General features: G+C 61.3%; 1 protein-coding gene across 1 annotated transcript; it reads right to left on the bottom strand.

Annotated features, from left to right (window-relative positions):
• Positions 1-811: 811 nt before the first annotated feature.
• Positions 812-23664, bottom strand: CCDC88B (coiled-coil domain containing 88B). The gene is made up of 27 exons (XM_029911196.1): positions 23598-23664; positions 23026-23134; positions 22493-22562; positions 22265-22323; positions 19743-19826; positions 18735-18875; positions 18299-18441; positions 17947-18028; positions 17251-17409; positions 15498-15644; positions 13424-13562; positions 13160-13338; positions 12408-12548; positions 10382-11170; positions 9917-10041; positions 9389-9530; positions 9146-9289; positions 8667-8828; positions 5786-5806; positions 5655-5675; positions 5277-5554; positions 4159-4302; positions 3739-3925; positions 2142-2287; positions 1875-1970; positions 1313-1464; positions 812-1164 (listed from the first exon to the last, which is right to left on the bottom strand). The coding sequence occupies exons 1-27, from the start codon at positions 23606-23608 to the stop codon at positions 812-814; spliced, it is 4224 nt and encodes a 1407-aa protein (XP_029767056.1). The 5' UTR covers positions 23609-23664.
• Positions 23665-24146: the final 482 nt, after the last annotated feature.

The following is a 24146-nucleotide window of genomic DNA, read 5'->3' on the forward strand; positions in this document are numbered from 1 at the left end:
GTGGGGAGGTGGGAGGATGCAGTGGGGAGGTGGTGCAGAGCGGGGGGTGCAGAGATGAAGGGGGCAGAAAGGGCTCCTGGATTGCGGTTGTGAAAGTGGTGTAACCATGAGAGCGGAAGGAACTGATGATGCAAGAGTGATGGGGGCGGGGGCTGGGAGGAAACCCCCTTCCTTCCCAACGGTTCCTGGGGGGGGAGCAGGGAAGGGGGAGAACGGGAGAGGGGCAAGGGGAGGAAATGGAGGGGGGATGGGGGCGAGTGAAGGGGTGGGGCGGTGTGGAATGACAACAGCAGAGGGGATGATAAATAATACATTTTATTTCTAATAAATTATAGAAATACAATACAAATCCTGAGCCCCGCCCCAGTGTCAGGGCAGGACTCGTCCCGGGGGGGTGGGAGGGATCGGGGGCTAGATGGGGGGGGCAGAGCCAATTCTCTGGGCCCCTGGCATGTGGCTGGAGGATCCTGGGAGCTGGGGCTGTAGCAGGACCCCTTCCTGGTTCGGTTCCCTGCGTCGCTGCCATCCGGGCGGGGCTGAGCTGGACTCACTGACTGAGCTGGGGCGTGAGCGGTGCCTTCTCCTTCCCTTGCGGTAGCCCTGGGCAGAGACAGGATCCCCAGTTACAGCTGCCCCAAGCCCCCAGTCAATCTCAGCTCTCTGGATCCCCTGCCATGCTCCAACTGGAAGCCCCCCACTCCAGAGGGGATCCCCTCCCTGACCCCCACTCTTCCTCCCCCTCTCTTCTGGTTGTTGGGGGAGAATCTCTCTCTCTGCCCCCCCCCGGGGATGACACCCCCAATGTCCCCTCTTATCCAAAGATGATGCCCGCCAGCCCCTGCCCCCCATCTGGGGATGACACCTCCCCAGTCCCTGACACCTCACCTCCCTCCTCGCTGCCAGCACTGGGGAGTCTCTGCCCCTCCTGGGCCTCCCAGGGGGCAGCAGCCTCCTCACGGGAGCCCCCCAGGAAGGCGAGGGGGCGCTGGCGCTGGCGGAAGCGCTGCCGGGGGGTGGCGTCCCCAGGCCCGAAGGACTCGCTGACCAGGACGCGGGAGCTCAGCTTGCGCCGGTTTAGCCGCAGGTGCACCCGCTGGGCGTCGGGCAGACTCAGCACGCTGCTGGCCTTGCGCAGGGGCACAGGCGAGGCAGGGGCGCTGGAGTCTGTGGGCAAAGCAGGGGTTAGTGGGGCAGGGGATGGTGAGTCCTGCGTGGGAGCACCTTGCACTGCCATCCCGGATGCCTGGGTCCCATCTCCTGTCCTGATCTCTCCTCCCCACACCCCACAAGGTGGAGGGTCCCGGACACTCACCTCCATCAGGTGCGCGCCCATCCTGCCCAAGTCCCGGCAGGTTCTCAATGCTATTGGCCCCCTGCGCCAGGGGGCGCTGCTGTTCCCGGGAGGGCTCACGCCGCGGCTTCATCAGCTTCTTCATCTTGTCCGCGATCCAGTTGCTGCTCTTCCTGCGGGGTGGAGGAAGAGAGAGGGTCACATGCTTCCTGGCAGGAGTTGGGGGGCCTAGGCCAGCCCCCCCCCAAGCATCCTGGGGGATTCCACCCCCCCAACACTGACCCATGCAGGGACACTCAGGTCAACTGTCAGGGAGGGTCCCTGGTTCAGGCTGGCCCTGGGGGTCCTAGGCTCTGGGGGGTGTATCCCTAGTTTGAGGAAAAAGCGGGGTCCCCTGGCTCAGGCCAGCTTTGGAGGGTTGGTGGCTCAGTCTGTTTCAGAGGATGGGGGGCCCAGGGTGGCAGAGAAGGGTCCCTGGCTGAGGGGGCAGGTGTGGAAGTCCATGGCAGTGGGAGGGTCCGTGGCTGGGGCTGGTCCCTGGGGGGTCCGTAGCTGCGGCCAGCCCGGAGGGGGGGGCACTCACTTGCTCTTAGGCAGCGCTGGCTCCAGCACCCGGTACTGGTCCATTATCTTCTCCACCAGCTTCTGTTTCTCCCGGCGCAGCTCATTCAGCTTATCCCTGGGGGTGAGCACAGGGCAGCGTCTGAATCTGGGGGTGAGCTCCCTGCCCACTGTAGTCCCCAGCCAGACTGCCCTGCGCCCCCGACACCCCCCAGACAGCCTCACCAATCTGCCCCCTCCCTGCACACCTCCCCCACTGGCCCGAGGGAGGCACTCGGGGGGCACTCACAGGTGCTGGCGCTGCTCCGAGTGGTACTGCTCCCGGCTCTCCATGCTGCGCTCCAGCAGGCTGCGGTTCTCCTGGCTCAGTTTCTGGATCTCCTGCAGCAGGTGTCGGTTCTCCTCCTCCTGGTTCCCCTTCAGCTGGGCCAGGAGCTGGGAGGCAGCAGAGCTATTGATAGGACAGGCCATGCCCCTCTGGGCTCCCCCTCACAGAGGGAGGGGGGCTGGAGGTGCAGAATGGGGAAAGTACTCTCTGATCAGGGGGTTCAGCAGGGAGGACCAGCTCCCATTGTTTGCTTGGAGCAGGGGGAGCTGGGCTGTGGATGGTGTGACAGAGTGAGAATTGGATGAATAGTGGGCTCCCCTATGTAGTGCCTGGTTAACTAGGTGGAAGGAAAAGATGGTTTACCCCTTGCAGAGACCCAGAGATGCAGGCGTCTCTGATGCCTGGGGTCTGGGCCCAATGCCCATGGAGAGTCCCAGAAGACAAAGGCCAGTCCAAGTGCCCGGACATTTGGCACCTGGCAACTAACGAACATGGATGGCCCCCCCTCCTTAGGGAGCCAGCCAGGTGTGACCAGCTGGAGGACAAAGGGCTCAGGAGGAGGGCCAGGTGACAATGGTTGCCAGGAACAGGACAAAGGACTGGGGAGGGGCCAGGTGGGGTTAAGTGTGGGTGACTGGGACTAAAGAGGGGGGGTCAGGGGGCTCTGGACAGACCCAGAAGGACTTTGCTGTAACTTTCCCTTCTCTGTGTTAACGAAGGACTTTCTAGGCTGTGTTCCAGACATCTAATAAACCCCCCTGCTGTGACAGCGCTGGCTGAGTCACTCCAGTTTAAGGAAATCGGGGGGGGGGGGGGGTGTGCTGCTCCCTTTGAGTGTGTCAGTCTTCCTCAGGTGTCCAGTTCAGGTGGACTCGCTGAGGGGAGCTCGCAGCATGACCCAGGGTTGCTGAAGGCTCCGAGGTTCGACCCAGGAGGTGGTGAAGCCAAGAGGCCTGCCCTAGCGAGAGTGTGACCCTCGGGGGCTGACACACTGAAGGGGTCCTCCCAGAGACTGCTCCAGAGCGCTGGAGCTGTGGATCCGTAGCAGGTGGCTACCGGGTGGGGGGTCTGGCGGTATCGGGGGTCTGCATGGGTCTCCAACAAAGGGTGCAGTGGGGGAGAGCTGGGCCGGGAAGAGAAAGGTATCGGGCACGGTGCGTGTTCTTGGTGGGGTCAGACTGGGGGGCAGGATTGCGGGAAGTCAGGGGTTGCACATCTTGCACTGGTCTCTGGGTATGATACAATGGGGGGTTCAGGCTGGGGGAATGGGGCTGGAGGGTACCAGAGGTGGAATTGGGGGTAGTGGGTTGCGTACCTCGCTCTGCTCCCCAGTATGCCATGGGGGGGTCAGGCTGGGGGGCAGGGGTACCACAGGCAGGGCTAGGGGTTGCACACCTCGCTCTGCTCCCCAGTAGGGATGCCATGGGGGGTTCAGGCTGGGGGGCAGGGGTACCGCAGGCAGCATTAGGGGGTTGCACACCTCGCTCTGGTCTCTGGGGGGACACACAGTGGGGGTTTTAGGCTGGGATGGGACTAGGGGGTACCAGGGGTTGCGCACCTCACACTGGTCTCCGATCCGGCCCAGCGCCACCTCCAGCTGGTGGTTCTGCTCCCGCAGGGCGGTGCCCTCAGCCTCCAGCCGCGCCTGCTCCAGCTGCAGTCCCGTCAGCCGGCCCCGCAAGCCCCGCAGCTCCCCTTGCTGCTCCTCCTGCGCTCTCTCGGCCGCAGCCAGTGCCACCTGCACCCTGCGCGGGGCAAGGGGTCAATGGGGGACTACGAGGGGACGCCCACGCACTGACCCCGATGCTGGCCCCCATAACCCCCATCTCCCACAACCTACAGACTTCCCACTACCCCCACATCCCAGTCCCTCCCACTGCCCCCATATGCTAGGGACCCCTCCCCCATCCCATCTCACCACCTGCCCTAACCTGCAGTCCCCCCCGCCTCCCATATCCCGGGGTCCCCCCCCGGTTACCGTGCATGCTCGTCCTGCAGCCGGGCGTGCTGCTCCCCCAGCTGCCGGTGTTCCCGCTCAGCCCCCTCCAGCCGCTCCCGCTCCCCCCGCAGGGCTGCCTCCCGCTGCTCCAGCCCGGCCTGCTGTGCCACCAGATGGCTGTGCCTGGAGGGGGAGAGAAAGGGGTGAGAGACTCCACAGGACCCCCAGGAGGTTGTCCCACTGACCCCTGCTCCTCCCCCATGCTTACCTGCCCTGCAGCCCTGCCCAGTGTCCCCTCCACAGTCACCTGCCCTGCTGCGCCCCACGTTCGCTTACCCCCACAGAATGCCCCCCATGACACCCTACGGTCACCTGCCCTGCAGCTCCCTGTGCCCCCTCCCCCTCTGACATTTTCCTAGTAGTTAGGTCGATCTAATTTTTAAGTGTAGAGCAGCCCTGAGTCCAAAACTCCTGGGTGGGTTCCCAGCCCCTTTGGCGTTAGGTGAGGGACCCGTGCTGAGCTCCCCTGACAGTTACGTAATTCACACCCAGTCGCAGTCACCAGTGCTTCTCAGCAGCTAATCCACCCGAGGAATCCTGGGCTTCCTCCCCGTGCTGAGAGGTGAGGGCTAGGCCAGGCTGTTCCCAGGCTCTTGGCTTCCCCATCCTATGATGGACTCTGTAATGCTGGATTCCAGGGGATTAATAAACCCCGGCTTGCTTGGAACAGGCTGGGCTGGGTCGCTGCAGATCCCCCCCGAGTGCCTGGTTCCCTGGCGGGGTAAAGCTCCTCTGAACTCAGTGGGACTGGCTGGAGAGCCACAGAGGTGCTGGAGCCAGGAGACCCAGCCCTGGGCATATAGAGCTGTGGACTCGGCCTGGTGAAATGCTAAGCCCAGGATCTGGCACATAACAGAGCTCCTCCCAGAGGGACCGTAGATAGGCTGGGGGACCAGACCCCCAGAGATCCAAGACACCTCCCATAGGGTTAACTGGCCTGCTGCCCCCTTGTGCCCTCTCAGCCACTCCTCCCCAGGCTTTCCTGGCCCTGCAGCTCCCCTTGCCCCTGGGGTTACCTGGCCTGTCACAGCCACGTGCCCCCAATCCCTGCCCCGGGGGGTTCCCTGGCCTGGTGCCCCCCAGCCTCCTCCAGTTACCTGTCCTGCAGCTCTCGGTGCTCCTGCTCCAGTGCCCGCAGTGCCCCCTTGAGGCCGGCCTGCTTGCCCAGCAGCCCCTCCAGCTCAGCGCCCTGGCGCTCGTGCAGCAGTGCCAATTTGTCATGGTTGCGCACCAGCCCTTCGTGGCGCCCGCGCCACTCATCCCGCTCCTGACGGGCCACCCGCACCTCAGCCTCCAGCCCTGCCAGTCGCTCCCGCAGCTCCGATGCCCGGGCCTCCAGTGCTGCCTTCTGGGAAAGCAACGCCGCCTGCTCCACCTGCCAGGGAGGGGGCAACGAGAGACACAGGGCAGGGGAGGGACAAGGGAGATCATGCAGGGGAGCAAGAACCACAGGGGAGTGGGAGTCAATGTCTCACCTGGAGGGTCCCGCACTGGATCTGGGGTTGGGGCAGGAGGGTTTGGGGGAGCAAGGGGCATCCAGGGGACGCAGTGTCTGACCTGGGGGCTCCACACTGGGGCAGTGGCGTTTGGGGGGTTAGTATCTTACCTGGAGGGTCCCGCACTGAATCTGGGGGTAAGGGGAGTGGGGGGGGGCAGGGGAATTCAGAGGGCTGGTGTCTCCCCAGGGACCTGGCTAAAGGAGAGAAGGTGAGGGGCTGTGCAGAAGGCTGAGCTCTAGACTGGAGGGAAGTTGCCAGGGGATTAAGGATCAATCTTGGGCCTGATCCCATTTAATATTTTCATTAATGTGAACGAAGTCTGCTGAGGACACAGAGTTGGGAGCGGAATATTACACAGAAAGAACTGGATAAATCTTGGGGGCCGGAGTGATAGACATGGGATGAAATTGTGTAAAGTGCAAGATCATGCCACTAGGGTCTAATACAGGGGTAGGCAACCTATGGCACGTGTCCCGAAGGCGGCACGCGAGCTGACTTTCAGTGGCACTCACACTGCCCGGATCCTGGCCACTGATCTGGGGGGCTCTGCATTTTAATTTAATTTTAAATGAAGCTTCTTAAACATTTTAAAAACCGTATTTACTTTACATACAACAATAGTTTAGTTCTATATTATAGACTTATAGAAAGAGACTTTCTAAAAACGTTAAAATGTATTACTGGCACGCAAAACCTTAAATTCGAGTGAATAAATGAAGACTCGGCCCACCACTTCTGAAAGGTTGCTGACCCCTGGTCTAATATTTCCTCTAGCCTGGGGGCTCATCTCCTGAAAGCAACAGAGGGCAAGAGAAGCCCCAGGGTTTGGGTTGATCGCAGGATGCCATTAGCCACCTTTGTGAGGTGGCCACGAAAAAGGCCAATGCGATCCTAGGCTGGATCCGGTGAGGGATTTCCAGTGGTGATAGGGAAGCATTAATACCCCTGGCTGAGGTACTGGGAAGAGCTCAGCGGGAACACCGTGCGCAGTTCTGGTCACCCGTGTTCAGGAACAAGGAATCCAAACTGGCCCAGTGCAGAGAAGGGCTCCCAGGGGATCAGGGGAGAGGAGAACTGATCTTAGGAGAGGAGACTGAGTGAGCTGGGCCTGTTTAGCCTGGCCGGGCGAAGGCTGAGAGGGGATCTGGTCGCTCTCTATAAATACACCAGGGGGTTTAGCCCCAGGGAGGGAGAAGAGCTACTGAAGCTAAAGGAGAACGTTGGCACAAGAACAAATGGGGACAAACTGGCCAGGAATCAAAGGAGGCCTGGTCTACACAGAAAAGTTCTATCAACATCAGTCAGATGTGACACACACACCCCCAGTGCAGACAGCACTGGGGACAGAAGAGGGCTTCCATCAATACAACTCCCGTCATTTGGGGAGGCGGTGTTCCTCCTCCGACTGAAAGCCCCTTCTGTCGATGCAGACTGAGTGTACCCTAGGGGGCTGTGCTGGCAGAGCTATGCCAGGATAGCCTGAGGTACAGCCATACCCGGAGGCGGGCAATGAGAAGGTTTCTACCCATCAGAGGAGGGAGGTTCTAGAACAGCCTCCCCATAGGAATTGTGGGGGCAAAACACCCAGCTAGTCTTAAGATACAGCTTGATACATTTGTGACTCGGATTACATGATGGGGTTGTTTATGGCGGAGGGGGGCAGGGCTCGGCAGCCCTGGGGGTCCCTCCTGGTTTATGTCTTATGTTCCTAATTATGCTTCAGGGCTTTAGCCGGCCACCTGCAGGATCAGGAAGGTTCTTTTTTTCACCAAAACTAATTTGGGGTTTGGTTGTTTTTTTTTCATTATCCTCTGAAATATCAGAGATCTGCCACAGCTGGAGACGGGACACCAGGCAGGGTGGACCAGGCTCTGAGCTGGTCCAGAGAAGCTTTTCTCTAGCTGCCTGGCTGGTGGGTCTTGCTCAGATGCTCAGGGTCCAGCTGATCACCGGGCTGGGGGATGGGAAGGAATTTCCCCCAGGTCAGATTGGCAGGGACCTTGGGGGTTTTCACCTTTCTTGGCAGCATGGGGCAGGGGTCGCCTGCTGGGATCCGCTGGGCATGGCTCATCGCAGCGATTCCCTGCCAGAGCAGGGGCCTCGGGTATTGGGGGCCCCTCAGCTCCATTGTTCTCTGCCTGGGACTCACAACAGGCAGGGCTCCTGAGGGCTCTGGTTGGGATTATTTGGGGTGACTTGTCGGACTAGATGATCTGGGGGTCCCTTCTGGCCTTAAACTCTGTCTCACTTGGAGGGCCCCACACTGGGCTGTGTGAGGGACAATGGGGGTTGGGAGGTTCAGACAGGCTGTCACGTGGAGGGCCCCACACTGGGCTGGGTGAGGACAATGGGGGGTTGGGAGGTTCAGACAGGCTGTTTCACTTGGAGGGCCCCACACTGGGCTGTGTGAGGGACAATGGGGGTTGGGAGGTTCAGACAGGCTGACTCACTTGGAGTGCCCCACACTGGGCTGTGTGAGGACAACGTGGGGTTGGGAGGTTCAGACAGGCTGTTTCACTTGGAGGGCCCCACACTGGGCTGTGTGAGGGACAATGGGGGTTGGGAGGTTCAGACAGGCTGTCTCACTTGGAGCGCCCCACACTGGGCTGTGTGAGGGACAAGGGGGGGTTGGGAGGTTCAGACAGGCTGTCACCTGGAGGGCCCCACACTGGGCTGTGTGAGGACAATGGGGGTTGGGAGGTTCAGACAGGCTGTCACCTGGAGGGTCCCACACTGGGCTGTGTGAGGACAACGGGGGGTTGGGAGGTTCAGACAGGCTGTCTCACCTGGAGGGCCCCACACTGGGCTGTGTGAGGGACAAGGGGGGGTTGGGAGGTTCAGACAGGCTGTCACCTGGAGGGTCCCACACTGGGCTGTGTGAGGGACAAGGGGGGGTTGGGAGGTTCAGACAGGCTGTCTCACTTGGAGCGCCCCACACTGGGCTGTGTGAGGACAACGGGGGGTTGGAAGGTTCAGACAGGCTGTCACCTGGAGGGCCCCACACTGGGCCTGCAGTCGCCCACTCTCCTCCCGCAGGCCTCCGCTCTGCCCCTGCAGGCTCAGCAGCTCCCCCTGCAGGGCGCCCAGCTGCGACTCCAGCTGCCCCAGCCGCCCCATCAGAGCCTCTTTCTCTGCCAGCAGTGCCGCGTTCTGTGGGGGGAGCATCAGCAAGTGATGGGGGGATCCCTAGCTCCCCCGAGGGGCCTCCAGCTCCACAATCTCTGCTCCTGCTGAGGGGAGGGGACGGGAATCCCTAACCCCACAGAGTCCACTGAGGGGCACAGCCCCTTCCCTCCATCCCCCACCCCTGCCCCCAGACTCCCTGAGGGGCCTCCCATCTCAGCCCCCCTCCCTGCCTCACCCCAAGGGCAGGGGGAACCCAGCCCCCAGAGGGCACCAGATTCCAGCCCCCATCCTGCCTCACCCCAAAGGAAAGGCCCCCAATACACCCTGCGTCCTGGACTTACGCTGCGCTCCACCTCGATGAGATGCTTGCTCAGGGTGTCGCTCTCCGGCTCAGCCCGAAGCCCCAGCGCCGGCTCGGGGTTCCCCTGGCCCTGCTCCGCGGCCCCTGGCGCTTCGGGTAGGGGGGCCCCAGGGCTGCTCTTCACCTGGACATGGAGAACAAGGAAGGGGGTGAAAGGGAGGGAGTCCACTACTACTGCAACCCCGGTCTCTCCCAGCAGAGGGCGCTGGGGGTGGTGTCTCACCTGGCGCAGCTCTTTCCCCAGGTGCTGATTGAGGACGAGCAGTTCCTCCACCTGGCTGCGGAGGGCGCCGATCTTCTCCTCCTTCAGAGCCAGCATCTCTCTGAAGGACAACTCCAGCCGCTGTTCCAGGCTCTGGTATTGGCTAGGGCGAGAGGGGGGCACGTTACACCCAGGAGCCCCTGGAAACTGCCCTAGCCCCTCCCTGAGATCCCTGCCCCCCAGCCTCCCCCGTGACCAGCTGCCCCCCTCCCTGCGATCCCTGCCCCCCAGCCTCCATGACCAGCTGCCCCCTCTCTCAGATCCCTGCCTCCCAACTCCCATGACCAGACACCCTTCCTCAAGATCCCTTCCACCAGTCCCTCCTGTCCAGATCCTCTGCCCCCCATACAGCTCCCCAGCCGCCCAGATCCTTGTCCTCCAAACCCCACCAGTCTATCCCCCAAGACACCTATTCCCCCTCTCCTCTCCATCCCCCACAAGATCCCAAGTATACCCCAAGTGTGGGTATGGCCTCCTGCAGATGCCTACCTCTGCTGGGTGCCCTGCTGCTCCTCCAGGAGGCGCTGCTCCTCCTCCCGCCGCTCCAGCTGCTCCCGCAGCCGCACCAGGTCAGCCTCCCGCTCCTGTCCCTTCACCTTCTCGCTCAGCAGCTCCTGTAGGAACAAGGAGGACTCTGAGCACTGAGGGGGGGACCCATGGCCCCTCTTCCTGCCTCCACTACCCCAACCAGGCCCCTGACCAATGCGGGGGGACTACCATCGCCATTCTCTGTCCCCTACTGTCACCTGCAAGGTGCTCTCCACAGTACCCCCTGCCGGGAGAAGCTGGGGTGGAGTAGCTGTGAACTCCCGCCCCCCCCAGTCTGCATTCCCACCCTGCTCCCCACAGCGCCCCCTGCCAGGTGAGTCCAGACTGGAGTAGCCAGGAGCTTCCCCCCACCCCACTCCTGCTCCTTACAGCCCTGGCGCTCCCTGCCCCTGGTGCCCCCATCACCTCCCGCAGAGTGGCTGAGGCCTTGCGCTCGGCTGCCAGCTGCTCCCGCAGCCCCTTGCTCTCCTGCTCCAGCTCCTGCAGCCGCTGTGCTGTCTCTCTCAGCCCGCCCAACTCCAGCGCCTGCAGCCGGCTCTGGGCCTCCAGCTGGGCGGCCCGGCGGCCCTGTTCTGCCAGTGCTTCCTCTTGGGCCTGGGTCTGGGCCCGCAGACGCCGGGTCTCCTTGTCCAGCGCCCGGCGCTCTCTCTCAGCCTGGCTCAACACTGCCTCCAGCGCCCCTCGCTCGCCCTCCAGCTGGGTCAGGGCTGCCTTGTGTTGCTCCAGCCCGCGCTGCAGGGTGCCCAGCTCGCGCTCGGACGCCCGTAACTCCTCCGCGGCCTCCCGCGCCTGTTCAGCCTGGCGCCCAGTCCGCTGCCGCTCTGCCTCCAGACTGCCCCGGGCCTCCGCCAGCTCCTGCTCGGCTTGGCTCAACTCCGCCCGCAGCGCCTCTCGCTCCTTCTCCAGCGCCTGGGCCTCAGCCTCCAGCTGCCCCAGCAGCAGGGCCTCCAGGCGCTGCTGCTCGAGCTCCTGCCGCAGTCTCAGCAGCTCCTGCTCCAGGTGCCCCCGGGCCTCCTGGGAGGCCGTCAGCCCCTCCAGGGCCTTGGCGTGAGTGGCCTCCAGCCGGCGCAATGCCTCCTGCAGGCTGGACGCCCGCTCCTCCACCTGGCACAGCCGGCGCCCACTCTCTGCCAGTGCCTCCTGTTGCTCCTGGGCCCAGGTGCCTGGGTCCTCCTGGCTCTGCAGAGACTCCTGCTGGGGGGAAGGGGAACAGAGCTGGTTAGGGACTCGCTGGCATGTCCTAGCCTGCCCCCAGCAATAGCATAGTAACTGGATGTACTGAGTGATGCCCTCTATTGCCCCCACCAGCCCAGGGCGCCTCCTGCCCCTTGTGGTGGGAACTCAGAGGAGGGCCCTGCCCCAGGCTGATCCCCAGGGGGCCAGGCTGCCTTTGAGCCTCCTGCCTACCCATGTGTCCTCCTGGCCTAAGCCATATGAGCCTCCCCCAGCCCCACCCAAAAAAGGGCAGTTTTGGTAATAGGGTTATGATCCCTGTGTAGGCCTCTGCACCCACAGGCTTGGTGTTGCTATTCCTGAGGGGAATGAGGCACGGCTGGTGCCCTCTGCTTCCAGACCAGACAACTGCCCACGCCTGCCTGCCACCCTGGTCATTACTCGGGCGCTAGCCCATGCTGCTGCAGCTTCGCTGCTCTGCTAGATTGAAGCTAGCTCCGCTATGTCTGCACGAGCGGCACTCACACCCCATTACTGCAGCGTAGCCGTTCCCTGAAGGGGCAGAGAGCAAAGCTCGGTCTCAGGACAGCAGGACATGCTGGGGTCCTGGCTCCCACCAACACGGGCTCTGGCAGAAGCCTGGGCTCCCAGGCCGGCCTGGGATGCTGGATCCCAGGTGACTAACCAATGCTCCCTCGGCCTGACCAGGCTGCCTGGTCTCGCCGCAGATCATCTCTGGGCGCGTCGCTCCCGGAGAAGGGAGAGTCTCCATGGCAGTCTGGTCGCAGCTGCACTGACCGGGGGAGCTTGCGGGGGAGCAGGGGGGCTGGCACCCAAAGGCCCAAACCTGGAGTTGCTGAGGCCGCATGGCTGCCCTGGGGTCTGGTGCACTAAAGGGGTCACTGGCACTGCTGGGAGACTGTGTTAAGGCTGGGGTGTAACAGCCCTGTCAATCTGTGACAACCTGCAGCCAATCCCCTGTCCCCATGCTCTGCCATGGCATTGGTCTCCTCCAAATGGGAGACAGGCTGGCAGCAGGGAGGGTGACGGGATTCCCACCCTGCCCACCCACTCCTCCAGCCACTCAGGGCTCCAGGCAATGGGACTGACCCCTTCATGCTGCCTGAGCCATGTGGGGGCACCACGCTAGGGGCACTCCTGGGCCTGCTGCCTTCCCCCTGCAGCACCCCTCCACTGCCCCAAATGACAACCCCTTGCACACCTTGCCCTGCCCTCCCCCCCGGGCACCGTGCCCCACCTCGCAGTGCCGCTGCTCCTGCAAGCTGCGCAGCTCCCGCTCCAGCTGCTCCTTCTCCCCCAGCAGGGCGGCGCTCAGCTCCTCCCGCTCCTGGCAGCTCCGGGCCCGCTGGGCTTCCAGCTCTGCCCCCAGCCGCTGCACCTGTGCCAGGCAACTGGGGGTTGAGGGGGGACTGGGCCGGCATGGAGACAGCCCTCTCCCCACCCCACAGACACCTCCCATGGAGACACCCTCTCCCCCTGTACCCCAACACACAGACCCCCTGAGAGGCACCCCTCCCCCCTTCCACTGACCCCTCCACAGAGACACCTCATCTCCCATCACTCCCTCACAGAAACAACCTATCCCTGTCCCCCCAACCACAGCCTCCTCCACAGATCCCCCTTCCCCCACCCTCTCCAACACACAGCCCCCAGACACCCCCCCTTCTGCTAAAACCTGGCAGACTCCCCCTCTCTATCCTTCCCCAACACATAGACCCCCCACAAGGCTTCCCCAAGAGAGATACCACCCTTCAAACCCTCACATACAGCCTTCCCCCCCACACACAACCCCTCCTATCCCCAAAAAACAACACGGAGACACTCCCCTGACACACGCTAGACTCCTCCCCAGATAGCCCCTGGTTAAGGAATGGGACACCCTCTGTGGGGTGCCAACTCCAATCCAGCCCCAGGGCCGGGGGACTGGCTGGCTGAGGGGTGGGGCAGACAGGGCCTTGAATTTTCTTCTAGGAGCCCCATCTCCCTCACCTCTTTGCTGAGGGCCTTATTCTTCTGCTCAAGGCCTGGACTCCTGGGTTCTCCCGGGGCCTCTAGTGCCTCCTGCAGCCTCCGGCGCAGCTCCTGGTTCTCCCGCTCCAGTGCTAGCAGGCGGCTGGACGTCACCTCGGTCACTTCATAGCTCAGGGACTTGGGAGTCTCAGCAGGGTCTGGGGGAAGACAGTGTCACATCAATGAGCCGGGGGGTGGGGGGAGCTGGGGGGCCTGGGGGAAAGGGGAGGAGGAGGCACTCACCATTGGGAGCCTCATTGGGCTCCTGCTCCTCTTCCCAGGATAGGTGCTGGGACTCCCCCAAATTCTGCCTCAGCTCCCCCTCCAGCAACACCTTCTCCTGCTGCAGCTCCTCCAGCCGCTGATGCTCCCGCTCCCGCTCCTGGGGGCAGAGGGTGACCCATGCGGGAGTTTTCTGTAATAGCCTTATGAACAGTGTGCGTCTCCCCCTCGGCCTTGGTACAGTTGCCCACTGGTTACAGAGGGGCTATAATGCTGCTCCTGGCACGGAGCAGGAGGCACGAGGGTCTGGGTCCGGATTGGGCTGCATCAGCAGACCCCCCCCCCCGAGACAGCAAACTCCCGGCTGCAGAGGCAGCTGAGTGAGCGTGGCAGGGCTGTGTCGGAGAGCAAAGACGAGAGGTGTCGGGAAGCAGGGGGAGGAAGAGTGGGGTTCATAGCCACATGGCAGTGCCCCGGCACTGGCAAAGGGGACAGGGAGAGGACATAAGAACATAAGGACGGATGGAACTCAGGGGAAGCAGGGGCCGGGGCACGGCAAAGCAGGAACTCTGTCCGGAGCCGGCCTCTCTCACGCTAACCCCAAGACTTCTGACCAGGTGATGAACGAAGGTGCCCTTGTTTTGAACCAGCCGCCTGGTGTTGCTGCCGTTGCTGACTGAGGCCTTGTCGACACTTGACACGTTTCAGTGGCACAGCTGCAGTGCTTCACAGCGGACACTGCCAAGCGAGCGGAGGGACTCTCCCAGCCCTGTAGTTAATTCACCTCCTCGAGAGGTGGTAGCTAGGTCAGCAAAAGAATTCTCCCAGCGACCTAGCGCTGTCTACACTGGGGGTTAGCTCGGCTTCACTGCGTCGCTCAGGCGGGTGCCCTGAGCCACGCCACTGGGTCGAGTCAGCTTTTCAGTGGAGACCAAGCCTAAGGAACATTGCGTCCTGATGGGGGAAAAGTCTCAGCTGGACTCGCTGCAGGGAGCCACGGAGGGACACGGGGTAGCTGGAGCCCAAAGGCCCAGTTTTGGAGTCATGGAGGCCACTGGCCTGCCCCTGCAGAACAGTATAGATCCCTGGGGCCCAGCGCAATAGAGGGGTACCCCCAGGAAACAGGTTAAAGGCTGGGACATAGACCAGACCTTGTGAATCCATGACATAGAGACTGTTAACATAGGGGGTTCCCTACACTTCTGAGAGGGTCCTACAAGGGGCACCATAGGGAGGGTCAGGAGCACTAGCTGTGGGGAGAGCTACTCCAGCCCTGGCCTCTCCCAGCAGGGGGCGCTGTAAGGAGCAGGGCGGGAACACTGGCTGTGGGGAGAGCTACTCCAGCCCGGCCTCTCCCAGCAGGGGGCGCTGTAAGGAGCAGGGCGGGAACACTGGCTGTGGGGGGAGGTCCCTGCTACTCCAGCCCTACCTCTCCCAGCAGGGGGTGCTGTAAGGAGCAGGGCAGGAGCACTACCTGCAGGGGGAGGTCACTGCTACTCCAGCCCGGCCTCTCCCAGCAGGGGGCGCTGTGAGGTGTGTGACAGACTGGGGAAAAGGTCTGTAGCATTTATTCTGAGGGCTCTGTGTGACTGGGTTTCCCTTGTGCCTTGCTGCCTGCCCAAGTGCACAGAGCTAGAACAGAGCAGGGCAGGGAAAACAGAGACACAGAGAAGAGCCTCTCAGGTACCAGCTTCAAAGGAGTGATGGGAACAGTGGCAATGGGGAACAGTTCCCCCGGCTAGCCCGGGGGGTGTTTCTCTTCCCAAGGCTAAGCCTGGGGTCAAAGGAGCCCGCACGTCTGTAGAAGAGAGAGAGGTTTGGGTGAGCTGGGAGAGGCCAGTCAGGCTGCCAGGGACACGGCTGACAGCCTGACTGAGACACAGAGACCACTGGCTCACCCGTGGCTGTCCCCAGGGGCTGCTCTGAGAGGGGTGAATCACGGGATCCCAGCTGGCACCTGTGGGGGTCACTTGGGGAAAGCCCAGCCAGGGGCAGTGAGCATTTAGCCTGGTAACAGGACAGGCTGTGTGCACAGGGGCCCGTAGGGGGCACCATGGAGAGGGTGCAGGAGGCCATTTGGGGTTGGGGGTCTCACCTCTTCAACTTGTTCTAATTGGCTCCGCAGCAGCAGATTCTCCTTCTCGAGCTGGGGCAGGTGCTGGGCCCGGGCGCGGGCGGATTCCAGCTGCCCCTCCAACTGGGCCTTGCTGTCCAGCAGGGCCTGGGAGAAGGCCCGCTCCTCCTGCCAGGGAGAGAGCCCGGTCAGAGCTCCCGAGATCCCCTGGCCCACACCCCCTCCTGTCAGGGATAGTGCCCCATCAGAGCCCCCCGAGACCCACTGACCGCCACACAGGCCATTACAACAGACAGGGGATGGCCCTATCTAGGAATAGAGATAAGAGACTGTTTCAGTATCACACGGAATGGGGAGAGGTGCCCTGGAACCATTCACTGAGGAAACATCTTATGGATTGGGGTGTTTCTCATGGAAGTTTGGATCCTGGTTCCCATGAAGCCAGCCAGCTCTGCAACAGACTGAACTTTTTTGGGGGGGCGGGGAACCTACTTCTTTAGCTAGGAGAGGGTTCATGAGCATTTTATGATTTTGTTTTGTATTGTAACTATTTGTTTCCTTCACTCTCATTTCTGGTGGAATCTCTGCTCTTGATTAACGAAACCTACCTGAGTTTTATTATAAGTGTGAGGTTTACAAGAGCAGTGATTTAAGGTAAAACTAGTCAGCTGGGGCACACTGCTCCTTTGGGGGCAGAGGATCTGGGATTTCTGTGAGTAGCCAGCATCAGACGAGGAATCACAGAGGAAGGCTTCAAAGGGGCTCTGGGCTGGGGTGCAAGGCAAAGACAGGCACAGCACAGAGGAAAATGTGTGGGGACTGACAGGCTGGTGGGGGTAGGGAGCTGACACCCAACCATGGGCAAGACTCCCTCTCACTAGAGGCAGGAGGTAACAAGGTGACTCACAGTCCTGGGTACCCCGAGAACTGTCACACACTCCTCCTGCTGAGAAACCCCCACTGGCCCCCTGAGCCCCTTACAGCCCCACAGCCCCCCACTCCTCCTGACAAGAAGTACTGCCCCCCCCACTGGTCCCCACTAGCCCCTCACCCCTTACTATCACCTCCACTAGCCCAGAGCCCGCCCCCCCCCCGCCGCCTTGTAACAAACTAGGAATTTTGTGGTATTTTTTATGAATCCTATGTGTGCCCCAATTTCCCCTCTCTGTTGCAGGGTTGGCGGGGGAGGGATTAAGTTTGCTCTCAGGGCAAGCTAAAGACATTGTGATGGGGGGAGCATGTCTCACCTCCCTGTGAAGAGCTGTTAAAGAACTGGCTGAAACTCACCCAATCAACAGAGGGGCAGAGAGACAAGATAAACTCCAGTGACTCTGGATTTCCAGAGATCCCAGCTGGTGCCCAGAGGACTGGGGGGTTGGGGAGATGGGCTGGCTGCTGGAAGGGGCCTGGGCACTCACTCTCCCCTGGGGACTGACTAAGGAGGAAGTCAGAGAGCATCGCTTCAGCTTGGCTGGGATCTGGGCTGACCACGTGGAACTAGGCGTTACTTTCCTTTCTCTGTGCGGTTTGGTGTCACTGCATTAACCCCTCCACAGTGGGCAAGTCTCCACCAGGAGCCTGTCTCAGCTGGACTCTTCACAGCATGGGGCAGAGGGGCTGGTGCCCCAGAGGGTCAGTCTCAGCAGGCGGCCTGCCCTGAAGGAAGAGTGGGGTGGAGTTCCTCCAAGACACTGTTCCAAAGCTGGGGGCATAGCCCCAATCCTGTGGATCCATGACATATCCCCTGTGCCTCCTCCACCCCATGCCCCTTCACCTCCAGCCTGCCCCAGCACCGCTCCAGCGCGGGCAGTCGCTCCCTCAGGGCCGAGAGCTCTCCCTGCAGGCGCTCAGCCCGGGCCGCCTTCTCCCGCATGGCATCCAGCTCATCCCGGTACAGCCCCGCCAGGCGCGCCTCGCCCGCCACCGCCCGGTGCTGGGGGGAAGAGGCGCTAGGTTAGAGCCTGGGGCACTGAGGGTGGGGAGAACAGGGGCAGGGGGAACAGGGTCAGGGCACAGGGGCACACGGGCAGGGGGAACAGGGTCAGGGCACTGGGGTGGGGGGAACAGGGCACTGGGGTGGGGGGAACAGGGTCAGGGCACTGGGGTGAGGGGAACAGGGTCAGGGCACTGGGGCGGGGGGAACAGGGCATTGGGGCAGGGAGAACAGGGTCAGGGCCCAGGGCACTGGGGTGGGAGGAACAAGATCAGGGCACTGGAGCTGGGGCTGGGGCTGGGGGAACAGGGCATGGGGGGGGGGAACAGGGTCAGGGCCCAGGGCATTGGGGCAGGGTGAACAGGACATGGGTGGGAGGGGGAAACAGGGGCAGGGTCCAGGGCATTGGGGCAGGGTGAACAGAGCATGTGGGAGAGAACAGGGTCAGGGTCCAGGGCATTGGGGCAGGGTGAACAGGGCACTGGGGGCGGGGGGGACAGGGTCAGGGCCCAGGGCATTGCGGGGTGGGGTCGGTACCTCTTGTCGCAGCCTCCTCAACTCGGCCTCCAGCTCCTGCAGCTCCTGGCGCTGATCCAGCAGCTCCTCAGATTTCTCCTCCCTGGGTGGGGGTAAGGGGGGTCAGAGCCCCCAGGAGGGCACGTCAGGGATAACCCCATGGCCTCCCCCCGACACACACTGGGATCCCCAGGTACCTCCCTCACACCTATTCCCAATCCCCTTGAGGGCCCCTCCTCACTAGAACCCCCCATTTCAGGATCCCCCTCTTGTCTTCTGTGCCCCCTAATATCCCTAGGACCTCCCCCCCAATCCTAACTGTCCCCCCATCCCAGAACCACCCCATTCCCATCAGTGCCCCCCACCCACTCACAGTTCCTGGCGCAGGCGCCGGGCCTGGCCCCGGGCGTCAGCCAGTTGCACCCCGAGGTGCTGGCGATTGTCCCAGGCCCCCTCGGGGGACAGCGGGCCATGGGGGGACGACACCTCCCGCTCCTGCTGCAGCTCCCACAGCCTCTGCAAGACAGCTGGGTTAGACGGGGTGGGAAGAACGGGTGGGGGTGGGAAATGTCCAGGGAACAGTGGAAGGGGGAGGGGAGAGCAGCACAAGAAGGATCTGAGGGGGGCAGAGGGATGGGGAGAGCTCAAGGAGACCGCATGAGGGGGAAGAGGTATCAGAGCCTTGGGGGGTCAGGGGAACCCAGGGGGCACTGGATAGGAAAACCCACAGAGAGGTGGGGGGCTGCGGAGGGGGGAGGAGCACAGGGAGGGCTGGGAGTGGCAGGAATGTGCCCGAGGGCCTCCCTCACCTCCGCACTCGCATCCCGCTCCTGCACCAGGCCCCGCAGCCGGGACAACAGCTCCTGCAGGACCCGTGTCAGCTCCAGGGGGTGCAGCTCAGCCAGTGCCCCCCACTGCAGGCTCAGCACCACCCCTGGGTCCTGTGTCACCTGCAACACAAGAGCAACACATCACAAGCCCTGCACACCTGCCCCTGGCACATGCCTCATGGCCTCCCCTTGTACACCAGCTCCTCACATGGCCTCCCCTCGCACGTCAGCTCCTCACACGGCCTCCCTCACATGTCTGCCTTGGCACATACATCATGGCCTCCCCTCGCATGCCAGCTCCTCACATGGCCTTCCCTCACACATCAGCTCCTCATACAGCCTCCTCTCACACGCCAGCTCCTCACACAGCCTCCCCTCGCAGGTCTCCCCTCACATGTCCACCCCGGCATATTCCTCATGGCCTCCCCTTGCACACCAGCTCCTCACGTCAGCTCCTCACACGGCCTCCCATCACATGCCAGTTCCTCACACGGCCCCTTCCCACATGCCAGTTCGTCACACGGCCTCCCCTCACATGTCTGCACCGGCACATACATCATGGCCTCCCCTCGCAGGTCTCCCCTCACATGTCCACCCTGGCATATGCCTCATGGCCTCCCCTCGCACACCAGCTCCTCATATGGCTTCCCCTCTCATGTCAGCTCCTCACACGGCCTCCCCTCACATGTCTGCCCCGGCACATGCCTCATGGCCTCCCCTCGCATGCCAGCTCCTCACACGGCCTCCCCTTCCCACGGCTCTCACAGCCCTCGCACAGCAGTCTTGCCCATGCCAGCCTTTTGCACAAGTGCTACAGCCTCCCTGCCTACAGCTCCCCCATTATCCCTCAAGCCCCTGCGTCTGGGCAAGTGCAGCCTGATGCTGCCCGACGGGGTGCCACCTGGTGACTGTCCCTTGGGGGCTCAGCTGGGGGACCCAGCCACAAGGAGCAGAAGGAAAGGTCGTGCCAACAGTGGGTGTTCTTACCTCCTGGATGGCACCGGCCAACGCAGTCTGGGTCTCGATGTCCAGCCCCTGGATCCGTTCAATGACCTCCGCCTTCCGCTCACACTGTGGAGGGAGGGGGTATGGGGCAGCACAGGGGGTGAGGACAGGGTGCAGGGGGAGGAGGTGCAGGGGGGGAGGAGGTGCGGGGGAGGAGAGGAGAGACAGCACCGAGGGGCATGTGCAGAGGTAGGGGTGTGTGGGGAGAAGAGGCGGCATGGAGTGGGAGGGGGAGGAGGGACAGAGAGTGGAGGGATGTGGGGTCACAAAGAAACAGCTGTCAGCCTCTCTCTCTTTCTCAGGGTGCCTCTGAGGGCTGCTATGGCCACGTTTCCCCCTCACCCCGGGATGCCCTGGTGTGACCACTACTGGACTCTTGCCTCCAGATCAGGTGCCAACAATTCGAGAAGGATGTAAAGAAACTGGAGAAGGCTCAGAGAAGAGCTACGAGACCAATTAAGGGACTAAAAAACGTGCCACAGTGAGAGACCCAAGGAGCTCAATCTATTCAGCTTAACAAAGAGAAGGCTGACGGATGACTTGATCCCTGTCTAGAGATACCTACATGGGGAACACATATTTAATAAAGGGCTCTTCCACCTACCAGCCAAAGGTCTAACATGGTCCAGTGGCAGGAAATTGAAGCTGGACAAATTCAGACTGGAAATAAGGTGTAAATTTGTACCAGTGAGGGGAATTAACTATGGGGACAACTGGCCAAGGGCTATGGTGGATTCTCCATCCCTGGCAACGTTTAAACCACAACCAGGGGCTGATTTAGGGGCAGGCGACTGCCTAGGGTGCCGGGCTTGGGGGGCTGTTTTTGTTGTTAGCGACAAAAGGGAAAATAGAATGTTTGAAGTAAAATGTTTCAGGTGTTCCGTCTGTGGATTCATTGTCCTCGAACCTCCTAGAATATTGTCAGCCATGCCCTAGCGGGCATATAAGGGCGGGGCGTTGCCAGTCAGTCAGTCTGAGATATAAGAAGAACTGAAGTGAAGTGAGGCCCAGCTGTGATATGGTGACAACGGCATGAACATGAAGGGAAGAAACTGTGGTGTCCAGGCAAGGATCCTTACGCCGAATCCCAGAGCTTTTGGCGTGCCTTGTGGCTCAACCTGGTTGTGTCAGATGCAGCGTCATCTTCTTTACATTCAGTATCTCTCTTTGGAGTACTGCAAAGGATACATATCCTCTTTTCAGCACCAACTATCAGGTGGAAGATCCTCACGGACAATGTTACAAATCTGACCGTGAAGCTGCTACGTGAAGTTCTCTGGGAGAGCCGCATTGACAGCATAAGGCCAGTAAGATACCAAGTGACTGAGGTTTACGACACCCTGATGGAGCTGGTGCAGTCGAGTAAAGCCGAGGCCGGAATCTGACACGAGGAGCAAAGCCTGGCAAACCAGCTCACTGACTTCCAGTTGCTGGTCTCAACTGTAGTTTGGCATGATATCCTGTTCCAAGCAAACATTGTGAGTCAGGCATTGCAAACTCAGTCGATGGACATTGCGATCGCTACTACTTTGACAGGAATCTGCCTCGATTTTGTCGTGGCCGACAGACAACGGATTTGAAGATGCCATCACTGCTGCCAAAGAAATGGAGGAAAACTTAGGAGTTGAGCCTGTCTTCAAGGAAACTCGTGTTCATCGGAAGAAGCAACAGTTTGGTTACAAGGTCAGAGATGAGGTGATGAGAAGCTCGGAAGAAAAATTCAAGAGGGAGTTTTTTTGCTCACTCTGCTGGGTCCATCGAAGAAAGATTTGGACAAATGAAGGCGAGAAAAGTGACCTTTTGACCTAAAGGATGAGGGTTAACATTCTAAGGCTGTCATCTACTGTAACACTACTTAACACTGGTCCACCCAATGTTGGGGCAAAATTCAATTTCTTGATGTTAGTACATTTCAGTTATTCTTAAAATTAAAAAGTTACTGTAAACTTAGAGGAAATTATTTTTTTTTATTTGCTTATATATGGCATGAATAAATACAGCTTTACAGATCCTAGTGTGCAAATTGATCGTCTTATATGACAGGGATAAATCATGCATTCAAATCGTGCATCAAAGTCATTAAATGAGCTACAAATGGAATAAAAAATAAGGTATTCAAAAGTTTAACAAATGGAGGGTGAAGTTGCTCTTCGCCTGGGGCACCATTTGGTCAAGGGTCGGCCCTGACCACGACTGGATGTTATTCCGTAAGATCTGCTCAGTAAGTTCAATCAGGAATTGTTTCAGGGCCGGCCTCTGGCCTGTGCTAGACAGGAGGCCAGACTGAATGATCACAGCAGGCTCTTCTGGCCTTGAAATCCGTGATACCCCCTAACCCTGGGAGGAAATTTGCATTAACCCATAGTCCCCACTGAAGGCTGCTCCACGTCCCAGCCAGCCATGGGCGCTACTGGGGGGCATAGGGAGACCCCTGGTAGTGCTGGCTGCACAGACCCTCCTCCCTGGCGGGGTTCACTCCCCCACGCCCTAGACCCCCCACGTACCTGCACAGCAGCCCCCAGCAGCAGCAGCAGCAGCTTCCGCATCTCGTTGATGCCCTGCTCTAAGACAGTGGGAGGGAAGGGTGAATACAGCCAGAGACAGACCCCTTTCACCCCTCCAGGTGATCAGCCCCTGGGCCCATCCAGCCCAGTATCCCACCTCTCCAGCTCCTCAGACAGAACCAGACCTATGGACCCATTGAGCCCGGTACTGCCCCCCCCAACAGTTACCTGTCAGGGGGTCTCTGGCGAGAAGCTGCACATTAGGGGGAGTCATTAGAATCAGCTGCTGCAAATCATCCTGCAAAGGTCAAAGGTTAGATGTCAAGAACCTTTGATTAGTGGGAGGGGCTCCCCCTGCGTCTGCCCCATACCCCCCCCCGGAGGAGCTCCCTGGGTGTCACTGTGGAGTGAATGACTCCCCCAGCTGTGCGTCAGGAGCTGCACAAACGCTGACCACTTCCCCTTCCTGCCTGCCCGCCCCTGTGGATTGCACATCACAGAGGTGAGAGAGGAACGGCTCCCTGTGCACTTAGCTGAGCAGCGGGCCCACAAACACGAGAGCATGAGTGTACACAGACACAAGTGTGCAAATGCGAGCACGTGAGAGTGCACTGCCGGCAGAGACACAAGTGTGCACCTATGAGAGCACAAGTGTACACAGGCAGCAGGGGGCAAGGCTCCTCAGGCCCCCAGCCACTCCACGCCCCGGGGGACAGAGGTTCACTCCCTGGGCGTGCTGCCCCCCATCCCAGCACCCCCACCTGGTAGAAAGTGCGAAGCTGCTGCAGCAGGGTGTGCAGAGTCTGGAGTCGCAGCCTCTCGTCGCCCTGCTGGCTCTGGGGTGGCCGGGCACGCCACGGGGTTGGGTCTCTGCCGGGGGGGAATAAAAGGAATGGGTGAGACATCCCCCACTGCCCACCAATTGGGCCTCACAACACAGCCTAGGCCCCCCATTTGGGCCCCTCAAGCACAGTTGAGAGTCCCCACCACTGCTCCCCTGCTGGGCCCCCCAACATGGCCCAGAAGCCCCCCAGCTGGTCCTCCCAACACAGCCTGGGCCACCCGCTGCCTGCCCAGCTGGTCCCACCAACACAGCCCGGGCCACCCGCTGCCTGCCCAGCTGGTCCCACCAACACAGCCCCTCCTCATGGCCCCCCAGCTGAGCCCCCAAATACAGCCCCAGCCCCCCACTGCCTCCCAGCTGGGCTCCCCAACCCAGCCCAGACCCCCCCACTGCCTCCCAGCTGGGCCCCTCAACACAGCCCAGATCCCCCACTGCCTGCACAGCTGGTTCCCCACCTCTGTTCCCCCTTCCTCACTGCCCGTCACTCACATCAGCCCCATGACTTGGGTGAGGAAGCCTCCATCTGCCAGGTGCAGGAAATACTCCCGGGCCCTTGCCTGTCTGTCTAGGGCACTGGGACTTTGGGGCTCGTCCTCCACCCACCCCAGGGGCACCAGATTCTCCAGCGTCCGCACCTGGGGAGCAGAGATAGGTAGCGCTGTTATTGCCCCTCCCTGACCTGGGCCTGGCAGGGCCTGACACCAGTGCCCCCACTCCCAGTCCAGGGGGTCCCTGCTCACCCTCTCCCCGGGCCTAAGGTCTCCACCCTTATGAGATAGGGGTCCCATGGAGGCTCCTGCCCTGCCCCTCGCAGTGCACAGGATGTGCTTCCCTCCCCCACGCCCATTTCCAAGCTGTCTGTGGGAGTCCGGGCCCAGCCGAGGGTGTCGGGGCCAGGGTGTCAGGGAAGGCCCCAGCCCCGGGGGTCCCTTCTGGGGCTTGTGCCTCCCCCACACCAGCCCTGGGGATGGGTCCTTCCTCCCTCTCCCAACAGATCACTCCCACCCCACCCCCACAAAGCACCCCCACCTCAGCCCA

This window comes from Terrapene carolina, unplaced genomic scaffold (assembly GCF_002925995.2).
Source record: "Terrapene carolina triunguis isolate 2854851 unplaced genomic scaffold, T_m_triunguis-2.0 Scaffold89, whole genome shotgun sequence".
NCBI classification, from domain to species: domain Eukaryota; kingdom Metazoa; phylum Chordata; order Testudines; family Emydidae; genus Terrapene; species Terrapene triunguis.